The 24,561-nt window shown below is 34.5% G+C and overlaps 1 protein-coding gene across 1 annotated transcript; it reads left to right on the plus strand.

Annotated features, from left to right (window-relative positions):
• The first annotated feature begins 5,924 nt into the window (after window positions 1-5,924).
• On the plus strand, window positions 5,925-15,765 carry SLITRK6 (SLIT and NTRK like family member 6). The gene is made up of 2 exons (XM_071431003.1): window positions 5,925-6,495; window positions 9,744-15,765. Exon 2 carries the CDS (start codon window positions 9,762-9,764, stop codon window positions 12,282-12,284), a length of 2,523 nt encoding a protein of 840 aa, XP_071287104.1. The 5' UTR covers window positions 5,925-6,495; window positions 9,744-9,761; the 3' UTR covers window positions 12,285-15,765.
• The last annotated feature ends 8,796 nt before the right edge of the window (window positions 15,766-24,561 follow it).

Consider the following 24,561-nt stretch of genomic DNA (forward strand, 5'->3'; position numbering starts at 1 on the left):
CACCACACAGCCTGCTCACCTCCAAGCCGCAGAGGGATGGGGAAGAGAATAGAAAGACCAAAAGAGAAAAAAGAGAAACACTCACAGTTCAATAAAGGAAGGAAAGAGAGGGGGGAAAGTATGTAAAAGTGGTCCCTCATCACCTCACATGAGTAGGGCAGTGCCCATTTTCTCCCTGAGCAACCGGTAGTTTCCCAAAACCAGCTCTCCCCTTACTTTTTCTTGCTGAGCATCACACTACATGGTAGGGTATATCCTTTTGGTCAGTTTGGAGAGCTGTCTTGGTTGTGTCCCTTCCCAATTTCTTGCCTACCCCAAACCTACCCATGGTGGGGCAAAGTTGGAAGAGTGGGAGGTCTTTACATGGTACAAGTATTTCTCAGAAGTAGTAAAAAACACTGTTGCACATGTTACTGGTTTAGTCACAAATCTACAATATGACGCTATACACACTGCTTTGAACATCAGCTGCATTCCAAAATTATCCAGCATTCACTGGTACCTGCGAGCTTAAGATAGTTAAATTCTAGAATCACAGTGAATTAGTGACTTCCAGAGTAGCGTGTCCCAAGGACTAGCATCTTAAGGCAGACAAGACAAATTAACCTAAATATGCCCATACATTAAATAAAAGGACAACAGATCAACAAACTTGGACTTAATGAACTTTCAGAATCCCATCAATCCTCCATTGGGAAGCCAGAGTGGTGGGAAGCATGTTGCCAGCCATCAAGATCCACTCTCTACTGAACACTACCTATACTTTACAGATCCAGTGTGCTCTCTGACAGGCGTGCTTACTTGCTTCAGTTCCTGTATGATGCATTCAAAGATGGAGTTCAGGACACAGTGCCTTTGTAAAGGGTATACTTTTTCAGAAAAAAAAAAAAAAGATAAAATCTTTTGCAAAGCAGAGCTTAAATACTAATCCACTAGTTCATTAAACTAGTCCTGGGTCTGTGAATCTTACTGTGTATATAGAACCTTCAAGAGAAAGAAACTAATTGCTATGGCTATTGGCAATTTAGCCAAATACCAAACTTGATTGGCTACTGCAGACTTTAATCTTAAGGTGTTTTTCCAAGTTGCCTGATATAATCTATTTTAGCTGGATTTGGTGGAGTAGCAGTAGCATGTAATGTGCAATTAGGTTAGGCACAAGCACACATTATCATGAATAGACTTAGGCATAGTCAGCATGTAGAAACTCATTTGTGTTTAATAGGATACTAATGTTAAATATCAATGCATTATTCATAGGCAAAAGGAAAGAAAATTGTTTTACACAGCAGTTTCAATATTTCATGTTTTCTTACTCATGTTTATTGAAAAAGAATAAAAAAGGAGTTTTGTAACACCAAAAAAATAAATGTAAACATATGCAAATCACATCATATCTTCTGTTCTGATTATTGATTTCTGCACCCCCAGTAGTTATTTCTCCTTCTCTTGCAGTACAGAAGAAAAAAATATTCCATTACTAATTTGAGAATATTTACACAATTCTTTTATCTTTGAGCTTCATCAGCTATTGATACTGAAGTGATATTTTTTTAAGTTTTATGAGGGCTAGACAGTCAGTTGCTCTCTCAGGCCTGAAAGTCAGGAAATCTGACTGTAATGCAATTGGAATATTCGTAACTATAATTTGAAGCTGACTACTCGGAGGTACAGATGGTAATTAATTGGCTGACTGTAACACATTGTTTAAAAAGAAAAAAGTAAGTAAAAGGTAAGTAATATATATAAACTTACAAGTATTTTTAAAATGGATACTGACTGGAAGCCCAAAGTAATCAGAAAGCAGTCAAAGTCCATAGAAGTCCAGGCAAATTCGATTGGTTTCACACTGGCTTTTCTCTTGTACATGGACAAAAGGTACTTTATCCCATTTGGCTTCAAAGAAAGTTTTGAATGGCTATATGGTAGTGGAGAAGATCACTCCAGTCTAAACCAACAGTAATTAAGGTCAATGGACAACAAGGCTTCTGGGATTTCAGAAATTACTAAGAAAAAATTGATTTGTAGGGATCTTTTTGTGCTGTTGGCATGCTACAAAATGCCAAACCATGACTCAATTTTTTGTGTGTATGTTCTTGGGTCATTGGCAAGCAAAATACACTTTGAAAAATATCCAACTGATTAATCATAACTGAAGATTGCAAATACTCAGGTGACTTTTATTTTCTACAGACCAGTCGCCTCTAGGCATTTTTTTTTCAATTGACATTCAAATATCGCCAAATTCAGGAGGAAAGGCAGGGAGAATCTGTCTGTTCCAAGAGGTTGATTCAAGAAATATTTCTCACTCCAATACCAATATTTATGAACAAGATGAACGATCTCAGAATTGGGTAGGAGATTTTAACTTTGATAATTAACTCTTACGTTGTGAAGAACTGGAAGTTCTCTGTCAAGGGGTTAAACAAACAACAAAAAATCCCAAACAAACAAACAACAAAAAAACCAACCAAACAAACAACAAAGAAATAAAGAAGATTCAAGACCTATTGCACAGATACTGAGGAAGGAAACCACAAATTTCAGAAACATTTACATATTTTCAGTGAACTGACTTACACAAAAAAACAGGATTACTAAAGTAGTATGTAAGGGAAAATATCTTGGTTTCATCTGTTTCCATTGCATCATATTTTATTAAATGAATAAGAATGCAGTATTTTGTAAGGAATCATGCTCTTAAGTATAGCAGTATAAAATGCATTTTCACTCAAGTACAACATTTAAAGTACCATATGACTTTTTAACTTGAAAAATGAAACAGAAAGAATATTAACTTCAATGCACCTTTCTTTGAAATTTTTTTTTTTCAGGAAATGTGATTTTTGCATGATGGTAAATACCAATGTATGCAATGTCACATATATGTAGGGGCAGCCTAGAAAGACAACCATGTCCTCAGCTGCATAAGATAGGTGGCCAACAGGATGAGGGAGGTGATTCTCTAGATGATCTTTAAGGTTCCTTCCAAAATAAACCATTCTACAATTTTATGATTTAATGATTGGTGTACTTATATATTAAGTATACAAATATGAGTCTAAATTAATTTAGTTAGAAAATGCATAAGGATAATAGAAATTTGTTTATTTAACCTGTTTCCTTACAATTTGAAGATCTTTTTCAGTAGATTTTTCAAAGAATTGCCTCTCAATAAGAGTCATATAAAGACGAAACTAAATGCTTAAAGAGTAGTCGCTAGGCCAGTGTATCACTTGTAGAGGGGAATCCTTACCTTTCTTTACACAATGACAATATGTTCATGACTGCAAAAAACCACACAGTGTGTTCAGAGCAGAAGGTTTTGAGTAGGACATATCCCAATATGTAAAAAGAGACATTAGTTCTGTGAGGGAAATAGGTGTTCTGTGTCTGAATTAAATAATATAGTAGGCACTGTTAGCTTCCATAATTATAGTACATTACATTATGGGGGTTTTTTTGTTTTGTTCTGTGTGTATGTGCATATGCCATGTTCTTAGTTAAGTCTTAGCCTTGGTGACAGTTCTTCCATATACAATTTTAATTTATAATATATGCATGAGTTTTGAGTTCCTCAGCAGGCTCTCTCATGTGTGAATAGTCAGATGCTACTTAGTGGTTCCAGGAAAATGCTTCCTTTCAATATCGTATATTAAGCTGTCAGACCTGTACTCATGCAGAGTTCAAAGGGTTCATGTTGCAAGAAATATAGGTGAAGAGTTGTTGATACAGACTTGAAACTTCTTGCAAGCATGGAAGGATATATTATTTACCTCCTACATCTTGTGTGCTATCAATGGCTCCTTGTGTGCATTCTGAGAAGTGACAGTGAGTTGTGAATGATGGGGAAAAAATATTTTCTATCCCCTGAAATTGCAAATGCAAATGTCTATTCCTCCTGTTATGTTTAAACAATGAAGTTACAAATTAACAAGTCACCATGAAGATTAACATTTTGAAGATCAATCTGCAAATCATATTCCTGCAGTAAACGTAAGTCTGACATTTTTAGATTTTATATATCCAATGTTCACAACATTTAAAATTGTTGGAGCAATTGATTAAGACTTGAAGTACAGGGTAAAAACCCTGTGTCAGTTCAGCTGACATGCAGATGCACTTGCAGAATCACATTCTCTATAATAATCCGCTTAATGATTCATAAATTTATGGTAGAAAAACAAACATTAGTAATTTTTATAAACTTGATAAATATGCAGGTTTTGAATCACAAATACTATTGATAAACATTCTCAGTGGTTTTTAATTCTGTATGCTTAGGTCAGGAAACTCTGACCTATTTTTAGAAATTGATTTCTGGAAATATTTTTGTGATCATGTTTTACTCTTGTGGCTGTCAACTCAAAAGCAAATAATGATATTGTTTTCACTTTTAATGTGAATATCTATATTTAGAGATATTCTCTATCTCAAACAGCCAGGCACAAGTGTTAACACTTGAAAAATGTTCAGTAAAAATAGAAATAATATAACTTAAAATTCATAAATTCAAAACTAATAAAGAAAATAATTATTTATTTGGCTGGTCACAGACAGCTGAGAAACTTTGAGCCTTAACAGTAAAAGGCTTGCAAATTGAGGTTGACAAGGTTCATTAAAAGTAGCAAATTGAAAAAAAAAAAAAGTGATGTGTTGATAAGAATGGAAACCAAATTGTTACAATTCCTCAGGAATATTTCCTCTTATTTTTAATTTTTTTTTCAAATTATATATAAAATATATATAAATACATAAATGTATATAGATATAAATTTATATATGAAAGTTTACATATATGTGTATGAGCAAAAATCTTTTTTTTGGAAAGAATCTTGATAGGCTTCAGCTCATGGAACAGTAAATTGCAATAGCCCTTTTGAGGTCAATGAGGCCACCTAGAGGTCCATCAGTGCAAAAGAAATTACTGGAATCTGACTGGTTGGAAACTCTAGTAAACAGTCTGTATAATAAACCAAGCAACAGAAAAACAAACCAGAAATGTTGTGCTGTAGAGGGCAAATATGCTGGAGCACCACATCTATTGTTGCTCACAAAAGGCTTTGTGACTCTGTGGCAGCGGGATGAACAAGGAAGTAGCATTTGCTGCTTATAAAACCATCCCATGCAGTGCAGGAGGGATAAGGAAAACCCTCCTTGCATGGAATAAACATTTTCCTGTAGCTGTACTGTATCTGCTAATTATTTGTTTATGAGCACAAAGAAAATAATACCTTAAGCATGATACATGCCTTTAAAAATGCCCTCCCCCAAACCAGACCGTTTTTTATCTAAGCATTGTTTCATGGAAATGCAATACAATCTCACACGGACAGATACCAGCACTGTGCTAACATCTGTAAAACAGACTATTACAATCAACCCAGTCTTCTTCCTAGAGAGCAGGATGGGCAGTTTTAAAAAGGACTGACGGCAGTCACTGTGCAAACATAAGCACTAATATTCCTATACTATAATTTTATTTTTCCATAATAAAGTATGTGCAACTGTGCATGCTCACCCCTACCCCATTCACACTGAGTGGACTGGATTGACCGCTTTACAGTCTCATTTATATATTTGAATAATTCTGCACTTCAACATAGACATATTTTCCAGAGGACAAAGTTTCCCTTGTGGTGTGTTTTGTGGAGTCTATTTGGGCTGGAATGCTTTCAGGTTTCTAAAGCAAGCATTTGCAGATAAAAACTAAATACAAGGACTGCCCAAGAGAACAAACTGTAAGAGCTGCAGTGGATGTTTACTGATTTTTTGCAAAATCGGGTATTAACAGCCGTTAAGAAATCTGGAAGATATTTAGCTGAATTTTACTTTCTGAGGCTCACTTAGATAAGGGGAAAAAGAGGTGAGAGAAATTGCAGGAGGAGGAGCTGATCTGTCTCAAGGTGGAGCTGTATCTTGTATTAAATGACATTGGCAGATTAAAGCTCTCTGGTGGGGAAGGGCTTAAAGGCTGAGTCAAAAGCCAAGAAGTCTCTTTATTTACGCCTACCTCCCAGCCTCTGGCAATCTGACTAATAACAAACTGAGCTAACAAGAAAGACTAGAAAGAACAGAGAGAACACAGGAGCAGATTGCATCTAAAATTCTGACAAACCAAGTGATCAAGTCAAGCTCTGCTGAGCATCTTGTTTGTTTACTGCATCCAAATGCTTGCAAACAGTTAACTATATGCAGAAAAGTCAGCCTAGCTGTGAAGTATGCTGTGAATTTTAATTGAGGAAAAAGGACAACTGCTTACAGGATGGTCTGACGTGCACGGCTGCCTGGAAGATTTTTTCAATCGATTGCTTTGTACTTTGTCTTCTGAACAAGGATTTTAACTTTATGGAGCTGTAGTATTACTGGAGCTTGCAGCAAAGGGAAACTCAGAAGAAAGTGCGCATTTTTCAGAGGGAAAAAATTATATTGCATGGAAACAGCTGCTCCAACTGTGCATTACTGAGTGTACCAGGGAGTGTTGCTGCTGTTCAGGTAAGAAAGACTCCAGTTAGTTAATTAGCTAGGCACATGAGAATTTCACTCCTCAGTAAAAGTTGCATTTTTTGCTGCATGATTTTGTATAATTTTTATGTTAAATGATGGCAGTTTATATTGTATTTTAAACAGTTTGCAGGGACATTTATTCAAACTGATTACTGTGTAGAATATGTGCATTAAGGGTTGTTCTTTAACCTCTTGAGGTAGAAGAATGGGTGTTTGATTTTATTTCAAGCGCAAAAATGGTCTTAAATGCATCATCTGACTGTAATTCCCTTAAGAATTTAATAAAAAATCCCAAAGGCTTTTAGAAATTGCTATTTTGTAGCTTGGGGGTTTGAAAATCATCAAAATAGTCATTTTTTCTTTTAAATAGCTAAATTAAGACAACCAAACAAATAAACCCCCAAGCATAATGAAAGAAGCTATTTCAATGATTTAAAACCAAATCAATTATTACTTAGCAATCATGAGATGCCTTTGCTGTAAGGTGACTACTTCTGGAAGTATTCAACTTTGCCTCATAGAAAAAACTGTGACATTTTTTAGTCTTTTAGAATTCCTACAGAGTTTAGTTACAGAATGCAGTCAGCAGTGACTTACATGAAAGCAGATAAAAAAAACTTAACTTACCATGTGGAATTTGCTGAAAAACCTCACCACATGAAAAGGTCAGTTTTTCAAGTCTTTCAAATTACATTTTGTTGTATTGTAAATTCTTTCAGTTCAATGTTAATCTGTTACACAAGAGCAGTTTTTATTTTACAATAGTAGCCCACTGAGAACTTCATTACATGTTTCTGTGTGTTTAGAAAAAAAACTGGAGAAAGGAAAAAGAATAAAAATCTCCTATTAATTTTTATTGTGTGGGTATATATATGTGTGTGTGAGAGAGTTCTGGCAATGCTGCTTACAGAAGTATGACGATGATTAAAATGTGAATGTTTTCCAATTGGTTACAAATGTTGTTACTTTCATCTCTGAGAGGAAGGCTTTCATTTTAGTAACCTAATTTCTCAATATGCAATAGAATGCAACATGCCTTAAAGATTTCTTTTTTCATTTAATTTTGCTCAGGCACTTTATAAGTGTTGTTTGAATTTGATACGGATTGACGCTGGAATTTCTAATGAGAAAAAGTGTACAGAAATAAAGTTGAATTAGTCATAGTGTAGGTTTGAAGCCAGCATCTGTGTCAAGAGCTTGTATTTTTTACCTTGGGTAACTGGAAAGGATAGTGATGCATGTAAAGCAAGAATAAGTCTCTGGCATAATATGATCCTGGAATTATTCTGCATATTTTAAAATAACATCTTGACATGATGTGTCTTATCAAATACTTCTTGGGAAAACAGACTTAAAGACGTATATATTAAACATGGGCAGCTGGAGTTCAAGGAGGGTTATATGAGGCAACAAAATTATATTGCAACTACTAAAACAAAGATAAAAGCTCGTATTTTTAAGGACACTTTTTCTCACACTGTGAATTGCACTTACTACTTATAAACTCGTATTTCTACTCTCACTTATCAGAAGCTACTCATGGAGAAAAACAAAATTCACTGTGGACACACTTGCTGTTGTTCTTTGTGTGTGTGTGTGTAATACTCATGCCACAGCATTTAAGTGCTTGCATGTGTAAAGCTTTGCAATCTGTTCTCAGGGAAGCCTTGGGAAATAGTGTTTCTAGTAACAAAGGTGCATGATATTCAAAGTATGCATTGATGAGATGCCAAATCATGTGACCACACTATAAAAATGTTCATGCATGCAGTTGAATTGATCCTTGTAAACATTCTAATCTTTCAGAAACTGACACAGTTGGTAGTGTAGTGACATTCTGTACTTCATCTTTCAATAGCCTAGTTTGAAAGATTCTGACCTTTATTAGATGGATTACTTAAGAGTCTTGCTTAGTTCAGTACTCAAATAAATAGCACACCCCATAAACATTACTGTTTTAAATAATCCATTGCATTTTAGGGGATTTTTTTGTTATTATTTACTTTTATGTTATGTATCAAGAGTTACCATTGGTCTTGCTAATTAGGCAGCCTTGACAGAAAGAAACAGAGAATCCTCTAATAGACTATAGGACAACTTAATTCGAGCCAATAATAAGTGACTGATTTAAACATCTAAATTTTACTTGCAACTCCATAGCTGTATTGTAATGATGCATTTATCAAGTGTTTCAAAGTCTAAGATCAGATTGAAAGGTGATAATTATATTACATAACATATAGTTGATAGTGGTAATAATTTTTAATTTGTAAAGCACAGTCAGGTCCATATACATTTCACTGAGGAAATTGATGATTATTATCATTGGGAGGAGTCTAATATTTATCTCAAAAAGTTTGCCCTTGCTTGCTTGTTTTTTCTGGCACACACTGCATTCTCAGTTCTCTTTTTTTAACGTTGTGTACGCAAATTTTTCAGTATGTACATTACATGCAAATGTTGCACTACTTTGTGCTGCGGCCCCACTTTCACCCACAGACTACAACATATGCATTAAAATTTAAGCAAAGAGAGATGATTATTTTGTCTATGTCCTTTTCAGTTTGTGGGTACAAGGATTTCAGAGGAAATACCCTTTGATTTCCATACATAATGCAGAACTGTAGAGAGATTCCCTGTATCCTGCAAGAATGGGATTTTGCTCACAACACATTACTGATCCAAACCAAATCTTATTTCTCTTCAGCAGCTGGGTAACATTAAGTTAATCTTAGCAAGGTAATCTTAAAATTTGCAGTGCTCTGTAGTGACAGAAAGCAATGGTTCAAAATATTATATTAGCGTTGATATAAGTTTCTTGGAACAGTAAATTATTACTGTTTTCCACTGGCAGTCTATACAGTATATGAATAAAACCAACAGACTCCTGATGACATCCTACTTTGGCTATCAGCATGAAAGTACTGAAGATTTCCCCTTATGACTGTTTATTCATTCAGTACATAAAACTAAATTTATATTCTCTAATTAGAAAATAATTCAATTGTTTTGCATGATATGATAGCACTTGGAAGGAGAAGTAGCTCAGCGATGAATATTAGGAATGTTTTTTTCTTCCTGTTATGCCAGGGAAAAGAAAAACAAAAAGAAAAAAAAAAAAAAACACAACCAAAACCAAATAACCAAAACAACTCAAGCAAACAAACCCCAAACAAAAAACCCAAACCCTGTGAAATCATGACTCTATTATTAATTAATTTATTTTTTTTTTTTAGTAAAATCTGCTGGACAAGATGAAGCTTTGGATTTTCGTTCTATGCTCAATTGTGGTTGCATCCGATCCTTTCCAGTCACAGCCTTCTTTTTCTTCAGTCAGAGGATCTTGTCAGAGTCTGTGTTCCTGTGAAGAAAAGGATGACACCATGATTATCAACTGTGACAAAAGAGACATCAAGATGATATCAGAAATAAACGTCCCACCATCACGGCCTTTCCATCTTAATTTGTTAAACAATGGTCTGAGTATGTTACATGTGAATGATTTTGCTGGCCTTGTTAATGCTATTTCTCTGCATCTTGGTTTTAACAATATAGCAGATATTGAGCCTGGGGCTTTCAATGGTCTCAGCCTTCTTAAGCAACTTCATATCAATCACAATTCTTTGGAAACACTTAAAGAAGATACGTTTAATGGATTGGAAAATTTGGAGTTTCTTCAAGCAGACAACAATTTCATCACAGTGATTGAAGCAAGTGCCTTTAGCAAGCTCAACAGGCTTAAAGTGCTTATTTTGAATGATAATGCCATTGAGTATCTTCCTCCAAACATATTTCGTTTTGTGCCATTGACCCATTTAGATCTGCGTGGAAACCAGTTACAGACACTGCCCTATGTTGGCTTTTTGGAACATATTGGAAGAATACTAGACCTTCAGTTGGAAGACAATAAATGGGCCTGTAACTGTGATTTGTTGCAGCTGAAGATATGGCTAGAAAACATGCCTCCTCAGTCCATAATAGGTGATGTTGTATGCAATAGCCCTTCAGTTATCAAAGGCAGCATATTAAGCCGGCTGAAAAAAGAATCTCTCTGTCCCACCCATCCTGTTAATGAACTTGAAGATCCTTCAGGGTCACTGCCCTTGGTTGTAACCACCTCTATCAACGATAATTATCTATCAACTAAGGTGATTCCTCTCCTGAAAGCTCCTACTAAAGAACCAAGTTTAGTGCTTCATACTTCCAAGCCTACTACATTTCCAGGAATCTCTTGTCCTGTCCCTTGTCACTGCACCAGCCATATGCTCTCAGGAGTTCTTATGCACTGCCAGGAGCGAAATATTGAAAGCTTGTCTGATTTAGGACCCCCTCCTCCAAACCCTAAAAAGCTTATCCTAGCTGGAAACATTATTCAGACGCTATTGAAATCAGATCTTGTGGACTATGCCAGCCTGGAAATGCTTCACCTGGGGAACAATCGCATTGAGATCCTCGAGGAAGGTTCCTTTATGAATCTGACCAGACTACAGAAACTATATCTCAATGGCAATCATCTTACGAAGCTAAGTCAAAATCTCTTCCTTGGCCTTCAGCACCTTGAGTACTTGTACCTTGAATATAATGCCATCAAAGAAGTTTTGCCAGGGACATTTAATGTAATGCCAAAACTGAAAGTTCTCTACCTAAATAACAACCTTCTGCAGGCTTTGCCACCCCATATCTTTTCAGGTGTTCCCCTCACCAGACTAAATCTGAAAACAAACCAATTTGCTCATTTGCCTGTGAGCAATGTCTTGGATGAACTGGATATGCTGGTACAAATTGAACTTGAAGACAACCCTTGGGACTGTACTTGTGATTCAGTGGGACTGCAAAAATGGATACAAAAATTGAGTAAGAATACCATGATGGGTGATATTTTTTGTAAATCTCCCGGACACTTAGCAAAGAAAGAATTGAAATCCCTAAAGAGTGAAGTCTTGTGTCCAGGTTTAATAAACAGCCCTCCCCTACCAACCCATGCCAGTTTTGTAGTTGTGACAACTTCTTCTCCTACTGCCAACACTGCAGACACCATCCTGCGGTCTCTTACAGATGCTGTCCCACTTTCTGTTCTAATATTAGGACTTCTCATTGTGTTTATAACTATTGTGTTTTGTGCAGCAGGAATAGTTGTTCTTGTTCTGCACCGGCGCAGGAGATGCAAAAAGAAGCAAGTGGATGAACAAGTGAGGGACAGCAGCCCTGTTCACCTTCAGTACAGCATGTATGGGCATAAGACAACACACCACACCACGGAGCGCCCAGCTGCCACTCTCTATGAACAACGAATCGTCACCCCAATGGTTCAGGTGTACCACAGCCCGTCCTTCAGCCCCAAGCACACCGAGCAGCAGCAGGAGGAGGGAAGTGAGAATGAAGCTAATGATTCCAAATACCTTCGCCGAAGTCTCCTGGAAAGAGAGAACAGTTCACCACTTACAGGTCCAAATGTCAAATACAAGGCTACAGATCAATCTGCTGAATTTCTGTCTTTTCAGGATGCTAGCTGCTTGTATAGAAACATTCTTGAAAAAGAGAGAGAGCTGCAGCAACTAGGGATCACAGAATACCTAAGAAAAAATATTGTCCAGCTCCAGCCTGACATGGAAGTTCGTTATCCTGGAACACATGAAGAGTTGAAGCTTATGGAGACACTCATGTACTCCAGGCCAAGAAAGGTTTTTCTAGAACAAACTAAAAATGAGTATTTTGAGCTCAAGGCTAATTTACATGCTGAGCCTGACTATCTGGAGGTCCTGGAGCAGCAAACGTGAAGTGATAATACATTGGGCTGGGGCCAAATTTCTGTGATTTTACTTTAAGGTGGAATCATTGTAAATAAAAGTGCCTTATAAAAACATGTCAACAGTCAGAACTTAAGCACAGCAGTAATCCTAGCAAAGAAAAAACTCAGGGATCACTGTGGGAAGCCATGGGGTTGCGAGCAGGCAATATGTCAAACCCCAAGTTAAGCAAGAATTTAGTATGGTTGAACTGTGTGAGGAAGATTGCTTATTGCACTATTCCTCATCATTTTGAAAAGGTGTATATGCCACTCTATGTTCACGTCTCTGTTTCCCAACCTATGGAAAAAAAAAGTTCATTTCCTTTACCCCTTCTTTTTTCCCTCCTTTTAATTAGATTCCTTTAAAACAACAAAAAGACCAAAAAGAAAAAAAAAAAGAAAATTCCAACACCTGTGTTTGTATTTATAACCTTAGAGTGTATATGTTAGGTTAGTACATGCACTGCATACATGACCACTGTCTACAACTACACCTTACATACCTTTATAATAAATATGAAAGGAGTTGAAGAGTTGTCATACTAAATGTCAGTTAAAAAGGAAAACAGATAAAATATTTTTGTGTATTCACCCAGAGCCTGCAAATATTTAAGTATTCTACACAGAACTTTATGTGAATTCTGTATCAGTATGTGGAAGGAAAAATATGCATCTATGTTTACCCAACATCTTCAACAAAGAAAACTGCAAGCCTTTTGCTACTTTCCCTATCTGATAGCTTTACCTAAGTTTGGACAATCTTTTCTTGAGCTGCTGCTATAAGATATTGTGCATCACTGGTGTTTCAACTCATAATCCTGGGTAATTTGAAAAGCTACTGAGAATCAGCTGTAAATATGTTACTGTGTTTAATAAGTTTGATTTTTTTTTATAAATATATATATATATACATATGTATATAAATAACTTCTGTGCTGGCTTTAAATATTCTTGAAGGAAATGAGTTTGCTGTGGCTAGGAATTTCCAAGTGCATATACAGGTCCTTTTCCACCCTAACCAAAAGCAACGCTCAGACAGAATTGCAAACTGCAACAATACACACATAAGGAGGAATAATAGTATATAGCTATTTGTACAAAAATATATTTTCTGAAATTAGAATAAAATAAGGTGTTGTGGGAAAAATAGGTTACAAACACATAGAACACTGCAGGTTTATTTTTGCAATGAATTCTCGCTAGATTTATATTTACTATTTATTCTGTATAATTTTGTATTTTTTTCTTTCCAACTCACAAGAGAAGAAAAAGCTTATTCCTGGCTAATTTTCAAGCTAATCAAGGAACTGCTCTCTATTAATGAAAAAGAAATAAAGAGTTTTTTAAATGTCTTTTTCTTAAAGGTTACTTTTTAAAGAAGGCAGCAACTTCTGCATGCACAAGTTTAAAACTACTTGGGAATTAAACACAATGATTCTCTTGCCATGTGGACAGAAGCTTCTTATCCTGAGTTCAGTAAGGTCATTCAATTTCTGTGCATGACTGATGTGGTGCCAAAACACAATTTCTGATCTGCATCTATCTTCCTCCAAGCAAATCTTTTGTAAACTGACTATGCATGAGTTTTTTTTTTCTAATTCCTATTTGTAAAGTGAAAAATCAGCTTAATTATTACATGTATAGATATGTATGCTAAATTTAGCATTGAAATCTTGATAAACTCAAAGTGAAAAGATATATATTCTTTAGTTCAAAATGCTGTCCATGTCTTACCTATTTGTATATACAAATTAGAGTTCTTCATATTCTTCTACATAAGTTTCTGACAAAAATTTCCTATATTACATATGAAAGTCAGATTCTCAGTTCTTTCAAATTTGCATAGACATAACAACTTTTATGGTGCTATACTAATTTCTGTAGTTTGAGGATCTATCTTTTTTCTCTGTTAACAAATCAACTTCCTTATTAATATTTTTGAGGTGTTACCAGTTTTTTATGCAAGTAAAACCTGGCTTTCATAAATCAAAATTTCAGTTATTAGAGAAGTATTATTTCTTCTTTCTATATCTGAGAATAATTTAATCAGAAAACCTGTGTATTTTGGAAGATTATGAAGAGTAAATGTGGCAACAATATATTTTGTTCTGTTGCTATCTTTATTCCAAATTATGAAAGACAATATTGAATATTGCTTGTGCAGGTAGGGGTGAGAAAAAAGGGAAAATGTGCGTGCAATAACTTTGCATTAAATGAGTTATATGATGTTATTTTAGATGTACTTGCATATTCAAGTTCATGTAAATGTGTTTCATGAGCACAGAACCTATGAAAACCCATGCCTGGATCTGGAGGAGCAACTGGGGGACAGATGGGATGGCTTAGAGCATTAAAATGACACTAAGTGTCTCCATTTAAAGAATTTTGTTTCACACAGGTAAAAAGAATCAAATAAATTTATTATATAGAATAATTAAATACAGTTAAAAATTGAATTTATTTAATGGAAATAGAAAGCTTTGAATGCTGAATCAGACACATTAAATTGTTCTTGATCAAATTCTCAGATATCTCAAATTAGAAAAAATCAGAATAAAGGAAAAATCAGAAAAAATCAGTAAAGAAAAAAATCAGAATACAAAAGTAAATGGTACTTGATAACAGAGTTTATTATTTCAGTGTCGTTGATTTCAGCAGTTATTTCCAAAAAAAAAAAAAGTGTGTAAAAATAACACCCTGCAATTGGCAAGATGAGGGGAAATGGTGATTCAAGCCCTCTGGCTTAGATTTAAGAGAAATAGCTTCAGACTAAAGACAATTGCCACATGCACAGATGTCACTTTGCTTCGCTGCTAACGGTTACTTGGCAGAATGTTGAGGACAACAGTGTGGCAAACATTCTTTTCCCTTGCAGTCTCAAAGCATCAGAAGGAAGAGTGAGCTAAATTAGTGTCAAAGCAAGTCAGTTACACAGCTGTATGGGAGCCTCGCTCAGCAGGATTAAAGAGACCTTTACCATTTAGCTTCCCTTCAGAAGGGAGAGTCATGCCTTTCACTTTATAAGGACAACTGTGCTCTGTGGCAGCCTGTATAACACTGCAAGTGGTTTGGCAATATTCAGGAATCTCCAGGATGTGGCTCACTGTCCACTTTCCTACCATCACGTTGCCTACTGGGCTGCCATGTAGTGAGCCTTTATAATGAGAAGGGAGGGGTCTGCCTTACATTCAGACAGTGATTTTTCCAACTAGAAGGAAAATGTACATTGCCATAACAAAAAAGGACAAAGGTTTGACATCATATGATCATTTTTCAGCTAAAGAAAATCATTGTCTGCTTATAAAAATAAAATCATGACATAAGAACGGCATCACATAAGAGAGAAGGATGTGATATCCATTTCTAGAAGTTTCTTGGAATATTCTAACAACTGGAAATGTGTTGTTAATGTTATTGATGTTTGCAGAAAGCTGGGAAGGATATTCATAAATTTTCTTGTTAAAACCCTATTGTCATTTTTTTTTTCTTCAGTGATAGGCACAGTTAAGTGGTTTGATACATTTTTACTTAGCTACAATAATGGAGGTTGGAAGGCAAAGCATGTTTGACAGTGTGCAACAAAGTGGATCCAATCTTTTCCTGTCAGGATGAGAGTTTAATTGAGTGTGAGAACAGTTCTTCGTCAAGCACACTGGTGTCAGTGGCAGCTATGATGTTGTTGCTAGGGTACCTCAAGGTAACCAACACTACCATTTTTCACCTCACATTTGAACAGACCTGTTCCCTAAATAAACATATTAAAACAATTAATTACACTTTTTTCTTTTAAACTGTTCTTATATTTTCAACTTCATAGAAGACAATTGTCTTCTCTTTCTTTTTCTTCCTGCTACAGGTAAATTTCCCACAAACTTTTAGCACTGGCACTTGATTGTATTGCCTGCAGTGATGCCTCTCCAAGCTTTTTAAAATAAATAAAACCCAACCCTGCACTTAAAAAACCCTATCCAACAAAGAATATAAGTGTACACATCAATTAGGACATTTGCCTAATCAGAAATGGCCTAATATTTTTAGATGTTCTTTTCCATTTGAATGACAGATCAACCTTTCTGTCACCTATTCCAGACTGAAAACTAGTTTGTATTTATTTTTAGTGATGTGTCAAACCTATCAGATTTGAATATAATCCTTTTTAACTTGCAGTCATTGTTTCTCTGATTGGAATCTGAGGATCAATTTTCAGCCCCTCTTTGCAAGACAAAAATGTTCCCTGTATGACTCCAAATGGAAGATGTTTGCCATGTACCACTTAACTTACCTACAAAGAGATTACTAATTGTATAGTGTGTTAAACCGAAGAAATAAGTTTGGCCAGGATGGGAAACCACAACACCTTAGAAAGATTCATTTCTTGTATGTTAATAAAAAATAATAGTTATCACAAATAAGACATTATTTCACAGGATAAAGTGTAGTGGCAAGAGGAAAAAATGGAGACTGAATCTCAAAGTCATCACCAGAAGGAATTCTGGATTATCATTCTGAGGATGTCAATGTCTACAGCAACACACTTTATTAGTCACGCCAAAACAATCTGCAAGTTTCATGTAGATGTACTGAAATCATCCTGAGATTGAAGACCAATCAAACGCTTAATTCAAAAGATCAGAAACTTTCTTAAGACTGGCACATTTGTCTTCTGTTGTACTCCCTAACACAGAATATCTGCATTTCCATTAATGAATTTCATGCTCAGCCATAGACTGCCCTCTGGCATTACAATCTGTTGCAATTGAAATCTACTCCTTGGAGAGTTTTTTAATTGTCTTCAGTGGTGAGTTCCTCTGGGACCTGATGATTGGTGCACCATTGGGGATCTGAGACAGGGAAGATAATCTTGTGTAATAAGTCAAAAACTGTCTTTCTTTTTCAATTTTCTGAAGTTTGTGATATTCTTGATGTTGTTTGAGGAGCAAATCCTTCTGTTCCTTAAAACAGAAGTGAACTGTAGCTGGAATCAATATATTTTCCATAATGAAAAGATAAAGCATGGTGGGTTTTTTTCCAGCACATCTCCTAACAGTCAGCCTTGGCTTTTTGACACAACAGAACAAATTCTAAAGAGCCACAGTCTAATGGAAAGCAGCTAACCTTGAGGAAGAACATAAAAGGCCAGATGCTGTTCAGCTCTATGAAAGCAAAATGCGATGAAGAATTTTTATTTTATTTATTCAGCTTCACCAAGATGCAAGAGTGCGAGTACACGCACACAGTACATTTCATAAAATATTTACCAAAGTTTCATGTTCTAAGACATTAACTTCAAAACATTCACAGTATGTGAATATTACTACTGGAAGGACTACTTCTACTTGATTTTTACTTACAGTTTATGAAATGGAATGCTGGAATACGGAAAAGAAGAAACAATATGGTTTAATGTTTCAAGGAGAAATGTTATTTATTATAATTTCAGCTGTTTGTTTTTGTTAAAAAATTCATCCAGACTATTTCATTTTCAGATAATTTTTTTACAAGTTTAGAACTTTTAAAATTCTTCTAGTTTTAATTATTTACCAAATAAACTACAGAAGAGTAATTACTTTTTCAAATAGAAAGAAATCTGAAACCCTTTATACATGAAGAAATACTATAGTATGCCAGGATAAACTTGCTTTTTAAAAGAAACTGTGAAATTTGTTTTGTCATCTCTTAAAAGTTAGCATTATTTTTAGTTTTAAATTAAGACAGCTCAGCATCTTTCCATTTTTCAAAATTCAAAGCCAACATAACACTTCCATAATGATGCATATTTGGGTTGAATGCATGTTAAACAGTTCCATTGTAAGACATATTAACAAAAAAAATAACAAACTTTCAAATATAATCTACTACTTTCCCTCATATGCCCAACTGAAATGGCGTAGTGTAATAATAATAATTTAAAATGGACATTTCCTGGGAAAGGAGACCAAACTAGAAAAATTCTTTTGTATCTTTGTTATATATGCTTTTTGGAGAGTAGAATATAATGGATTCCCATTCGTGCAGCACATCATGTTTACACAGTTCATATGGCATGCAAAAAAGAAGGATTTGGCCTAACTAATACTCTATGCAAGCATGATTTTTGTCAGTGGAAAGCTGTTGCCATTGCAATTTTAAGATCTTGTGTGTCAAATATCCTTTAGATATACCTGTTAGATCAAATCCCATAGATGTTGTTTGAGGAGACCCCATAGATATCAGATATCTATGAAACTTGATACGAGATGTTTCAAGCTTGATACAAACAAGACTCCAGGCTGAAAATTCTGGGATAGTTTATTGGAATACAGACACCCTGGAATTTTGGGTGCTTGGATGGCAGTGAAAAACATCCATCATTTTTAAAAGAGGAAAGGTTCTTGAGCAACAGTTTAAGACTTGGATTGCTTTTCTTATCTTGCTCATCTTGAGGTGCTCAGTGTTTCACAATGTTGTATCACATTACTTAAGGATGAACATAAAACATCACTAAATCTTGTGTTAATGTAGGATTTAGATGCCATTTTAAACAAAAGGTAAATGTTTCCATCAAATAATAATGAAATGAAGATTAATATTTGGAGATTTTAATTGCCTCATGTTACACAAGTGTCTTTAAGTAATATATCACTTCTGGAGAGATGGGGGGCAGGTGGCATTCCTGATCACTCACACATTCGGATTTCCTGAAGGGAAATGTTGTGCAGAAGATAGCTGTTTTCATGGTGCCATACATAGTAGTATGAAGGCTGAATCATATTTTATAAATTCTAAAGTAATTGTTTATTATAGGCTCTAAGGACTAAAATGTCATCTGAAGTTCTTGCACTCTCAGCTTCCATGATTATTTTTATTCATAAAAATGACTGCAGAATATACAGAAGCTTTATCATTCCCCATATAAAAGCATTTATGTAAAGAAAAAGATTCCCCTCTGAATTTTTGATTAAGGTCCTAGTCCAAGGGCCATTAAAGCAAAGGAATTATGTTTTTCAGATACAGAGTAATGCAGAAGCATCTTAGAAGTCTGTGGTTTTGTCTGCACAGATACATACAGAAAAAAAGTACTTACAAAAGTATTGGGATGTTGTTGCATCCTATTGTTTTCCAAACAGCATAAGTTGGCACCAGACAAGACCAGAGCCTGTTCTTAACTATAAGGGGTGACCATATGCTAAAAAAAATACCTCACAAAATTTATTCTGAATACTCCCATGACACGGTCTCCTGAAAAATGAAAAGGTATGGGTCTGTTTCTTCCCCTCATTTTTTCTAACACCTAGGTATGTTAAGAAGATCACAGTGTGGGTTATAAAGGTAAATGTGAATAATAAACACCTGAAATACATTGGAATAATAAGAAAACCATCTTCACTACTGCAGCATTGAGATACTGTACCTAAAGTATCCATGGAACCTCACACCCTTGAAGCAGGAGGCTGGACTAGGCAGCTTCCAGAGGTCCCTTCCAGGGACAATATCTGTGGTTCTAATATGATTCTGCAAAAGATTTTTTAGGGCAAAATAGTCTACAGTCTTTCTTTTCTATACACAGGCTTCCTGAATAAAAAGTTAAAGAAAAGGCAATAGTCACCAAACACTGACATGAAATAAAAGCTTTTCGTGTAACTCTTTCTGTAACATGCAGATACAGTCATTTGGATTTTGCATCAAATAAACAGTACTTCTTTGATAGTGGTATATTGGTGATGGTGAACTCTGGCTATATAAGTTTATTATTAAAAGCACTTTCTTCCAGAATAGATGACGTCAGATTTCTAAATAAAATACAGAAACTATCTGAAACACTTGAAGAGTGTCCCTTTCTGTACTAGTAGAATTAATGATTCTTGTTTTCATGACATACTGCTGGTGTAATTCTTCACTCATTTCAAAGGTAACAATCATAGTTTTTCAAAATTTCTTCCAGGTTTTTATTCAATATATTCTGTTTGTCAAAAGGACAAATTATTAAGGAGTATATAAGTAATGTATGTTTTAAATTAAAAATTATTTTACATAAAAATTCTGCTTTAAATCTTTCAAATTATGAAGCAGCAATTGGAACAAGAGTCTTTGGTCTAAGTGCAGTGCTTCATGCTACTTAGTAATCAGCTTTTTTAAAATCCTCCTATGATATGTTATCTGCTACCTGAAACCCAGTACTTCCATACAGATTTAGGGCAAGTATTTATGCAATTATATTTTCATGTTTCTTATAGTCTTTAACTATTTAAGTTAGCTATTTTTGAAGACTGGATACTAAATGGGTCTTTGATTTGTCCTAGGATGGCTGTTAGTAAGGTCGTTATATGCACTTGTACAAATATTACATACTTGTATATCTTTGTGAAAACCAAATTTCTCAGACCTAACTAGACCTATATCTGGAAGTGGTTTCCTAACTTTTCTAATAGAGTATTTTTTAATAAAAATGCCTATAATTTGTATGCTTTTGATAGGTCTGTTATATATTAATCTTGTAAATTAAACCTCTGAAAGGTAGTACATACACAGACATGTTCTTACCAGACCAATTATTTAGCCACATGTGGACGAAGCAAAGGACGGAATTAATCACAGATAGTCATCCAAAATATTCAATAGAAAAAATTCTAGCTTGAGATTAAACATGAACATAAGAGTTCAAAAGTTTTTTAGGAATAAACAAAAAATAGTTGTTATTCCTAAAGTTTAAAAGCAGAACATTAGACACCAATCAGGTAAATCTTTGACAAAGAACATCAATAAAAAAATATATTTGTTTTCTACCTAAATATGTAAATACACTGCCACATAGTTTTGAAATTTTTATTCCTACATAAGGTGCGTTTTTCAGACAACAAATAGCCAACACAGCTATGGAATTTGGCTGACTTAATACACAGTTGTGTTATCTTTGTACTGCAGTGAATCCCTGGTCTCATGTCTAAAAGGTAGATCCGAGAGAGGACTGAAAAACATTGTGTTTTAATTAAAACAAAACTTCATTAAGATATTTTAAGTATGTATCCATTGTTCTCTGCATAACCTATCACTTATTTTATTTATCATCCATCTCATTTAGTCTTTTATTTTCTTTCTTCTTTTTTTTATATTTCTTTTTTCATGTATGTAAAATTTTGTAGCCTGGATAAATTTAAGTTGTGGGGTTTTAGGTAGCAACTAAGTGTTTGTTGTTCACCACTGGCCAAGGATCTCTATAGTGAGCTTTTAAAATAACACAGATCCTTAAGGTCCTAATAAACATACTAGTGTATAACTCATTATTTTTGTTCCTTTCTCTTTTGGTGTAAAAAATCACAATGCAAACAAGCAAATAAATATTTATATGAGGAGAGGAAGAAAAAGAATTACATCTCAAGTTGACTTGGAATTTTCCATCAAAGTACAACTTGATAGAAAAATATGTTTTGCTTTAGGAGTCATGCTTTCTATTCCTTAAAATGAATGCGTTTATGAACAAGATTTAATAAATATTTTGATATTTTACTTCCTGTTTTCTTACAGTCCTTAGCAAATTTGAAGTTCCAACTTTTTAATCTGATCTATTGTGTGTAGAACACAACAGCTCATTTGTGTAGCATGTCTGAGATTATCAGCTCTCATTACCTTAGTATAAGAATACAAATTATTAGGTTTGCATGCCAGACTCTTAAAATGCATTCCTGGATAGGATCTCTCATACCAACTGACTGCCAGCCCCGCAAGCCTCTGCGGGAGCTGCTTTTGGAATAGTTGCTGATGTTTATTCCAACCTTCTAAAGGAGATTGTGGAGGAGAGAAATTGTACCCTATACTTAATGTTCACATGGCAGATGAAAGAGCTAAGGAACCTATTTCCACAACTGGGAACAGCTTCTACTGGTGGATCAAAATTTTTTACTGCAATTCTGTTCTAACTAGTTTAGAGACATGAAATAGTAACTACTGAAAAACACCTTTTTTTAAAAATATATTTAGGAAAATATAAAGTTATCCTCTCTGTAAGATCTTGTCCTATTTCCTCAGGTTTTGATGGGTTTGATTTTTTTTATTCCTTTTTTTTTTTTCTTTCTTCTTAAGTACCTAAGTCGTTACAAACTACTTAATTTTCCTTGATATGCAGGAATAGGCATAATTTTTTTAAGACTAATTGCTGTGGAGCAAGAGGAAGCTATATATTAATGTTACAAAATTATTTCTTATTTTCTATTTAAACATCATCGTCTGCCTAAGTCTTTAGCTTTACCTGTGAGACTTTCCTAAAGAGAATATTTTCCTCTTTCCACTAGCAAAACAGAAACACAAATTTGAGAGGAAAAGATTCACTGCTAACATATCTGTGGCAGAGGTTTGTGTGTTTTTCTATCTATTTACCTACTAACCTTTGTTAAGCTGTTGCTGTATTGATGGATCAGTTTTTCCACTCCAGCTGCCATTACATCTGTTTGTCAATCATTCCTATTAAACATGCATTTGAATACAAAACTCGACTGGCCTATCAACAGATTAAGCTTCAAATTTAGGAAGTTCAACAAGTAATTCCATCTTTGATAAAAGGTTTGAATTGTCTGTATGAAAGAAACATGGCATATCAACTATTTCCTTTATGGTTTGTAGTGAATATTAGATGTATTATCAATGACAAAATCCTGGCACATGAAAAAATTACAAGGTCCAAGATCCTCACTAGATCCAGAGCGCTATGGTCCCTCCAACTACTGATGCTGGGACCTCTGCTTGCTTTGAAAATAAATCCATGCTATTAGCAAGGATTTTCTGTAGTAGTTGATTTGGACAGCTAAAACATTAATTGAAATAACGATAAATTTTTGGCTTAGTGTTTATGTTTTGCCTGTAACAAAGTTTGAGTAGACACTTTCACAAAAATTTCTGGTGAAGTAGACAGCCAGGTATGGCATTAGTAGGATTGAGTAATACATATAAAGAACATACAAAGGCTAAGGTTTAAGCACCGACACAATATTTAGGCACACTGATTTTTATATTATACCTTTAACAACCTCTCATCAGCAGAAGTGACTGAGGGTTGAACACTTCATATTCTGTACCATTTTAATCCAAAGAGCACAATTTACAATAATCTTTCTGAAAGACCATTAGTTCATAAGGCATACAGCTTTTTTCTTTTTGCATTTTCATTATTTTTTTTATTTAGTTTAAAATGTGAATTTTTGATGGTGGTATTTCTTTGTGAATCAGAATTTAATGGTTTCCAATTTTTTCCAGAGCAAGAACATTTTCCCTATTACACATCCTACTTTTTTAAATTACCAAGATGATTTTTTAAAGAAATAAAAGATCTGTATTTCCCTATAGTGTGTACTGTTTATCAAGATTTGCTCCTAGAACTCTATTTTCCAAACAAGACTGTGCCATGCATGATTCAAATGAAGAGTACTTCTTTCCATATATATGGGATGGAGTATAGTGGAAAGAAAGGTAATCCTTCTTAGGCTGTGCAAGTGTTGAAACATAATAAATCAATTAAAAAAATTACCTAAAGGATCTCTGGTCTGAAAATTTGAACTTCTAAACAGTTTTACCAGAAGTTAAATAGGGTAAAGAACTTGAGAAAGTTCAAGACCAGGGCATATAATTTTTTGTATTAAAGGAAGGATTAAAGATTTGCAATTTCTGAAGTAGTCATTGAGAGTTTAAATAGTAAATTTAATAATTTTACATAATTAATTATATTTTTCTCTAACACTAGTCATATTCATACTGGCAAAAAATTAATTGAAATAATCTATTATGTAATATCAAGAGTAATTATGAAAATATTTAAATCCATTTTAAAAAGTAACTGAAATGCCTTTCTTTGAGGACTTCTTGAGTACTGGGCCTTATGCTTTCGGAATGCAAGTTCGTTTTTTACTTCAGTCATAATTATTCCCTGACTGTTTTGAAAACATTTTAGAAACCACAACTGCCAAGTTCAAATTGTGCCATACATATTTTTGTGACATGGAGTTTATAAAGTTTGTGATATTTGACTATAATTTTTAGATACTTATACCATCCTATTAAGAGTTTACCTGGAAATTTACATTTGTGTAGATGGTTTGGTTTCTGTTGCATATAAATATGAAGGAGTAGTTCATCATTAAGAATGCTTGGACTTTGTCTCATTAACATAGTCTTCTCCATTTAAAGGAAATTTATATAAAGCAATGGATGCTACAGGTTATGTATCCAGTTTAGAATAAATTTTGTGATAATCAGCATTATTTTGTTCCAAACAGAAAACTCTTAAACAGAGCATATTTATT

The sequence above is a fragment of the Agelaius tricolor genome, unplaced genomic scaffold, assembly GCF_023055355.1.
Source record: "Agelaius tricolor isolate 1412-34295 unplaced genomic scaffold, bAgeTri1.0.p SCAF_7, whole genome shotgun sequence".
NCBI classification, from domain to species: Eukaryota; Metazoa; Chordata; class Aves; order Passeriformes; family Icteridae; genus Agelaius; species Agelaius tricolor.

What these genes read in the sequence shown, in the direction of transcription:
- SLITRK6 (XM_071431003.1), top strand. Translation starts at nt 9,762, where the DNA reads ATGAAGCTTTGGATTTTCGTTCTATGCTCAATTGTGGTTGCATCCGAT.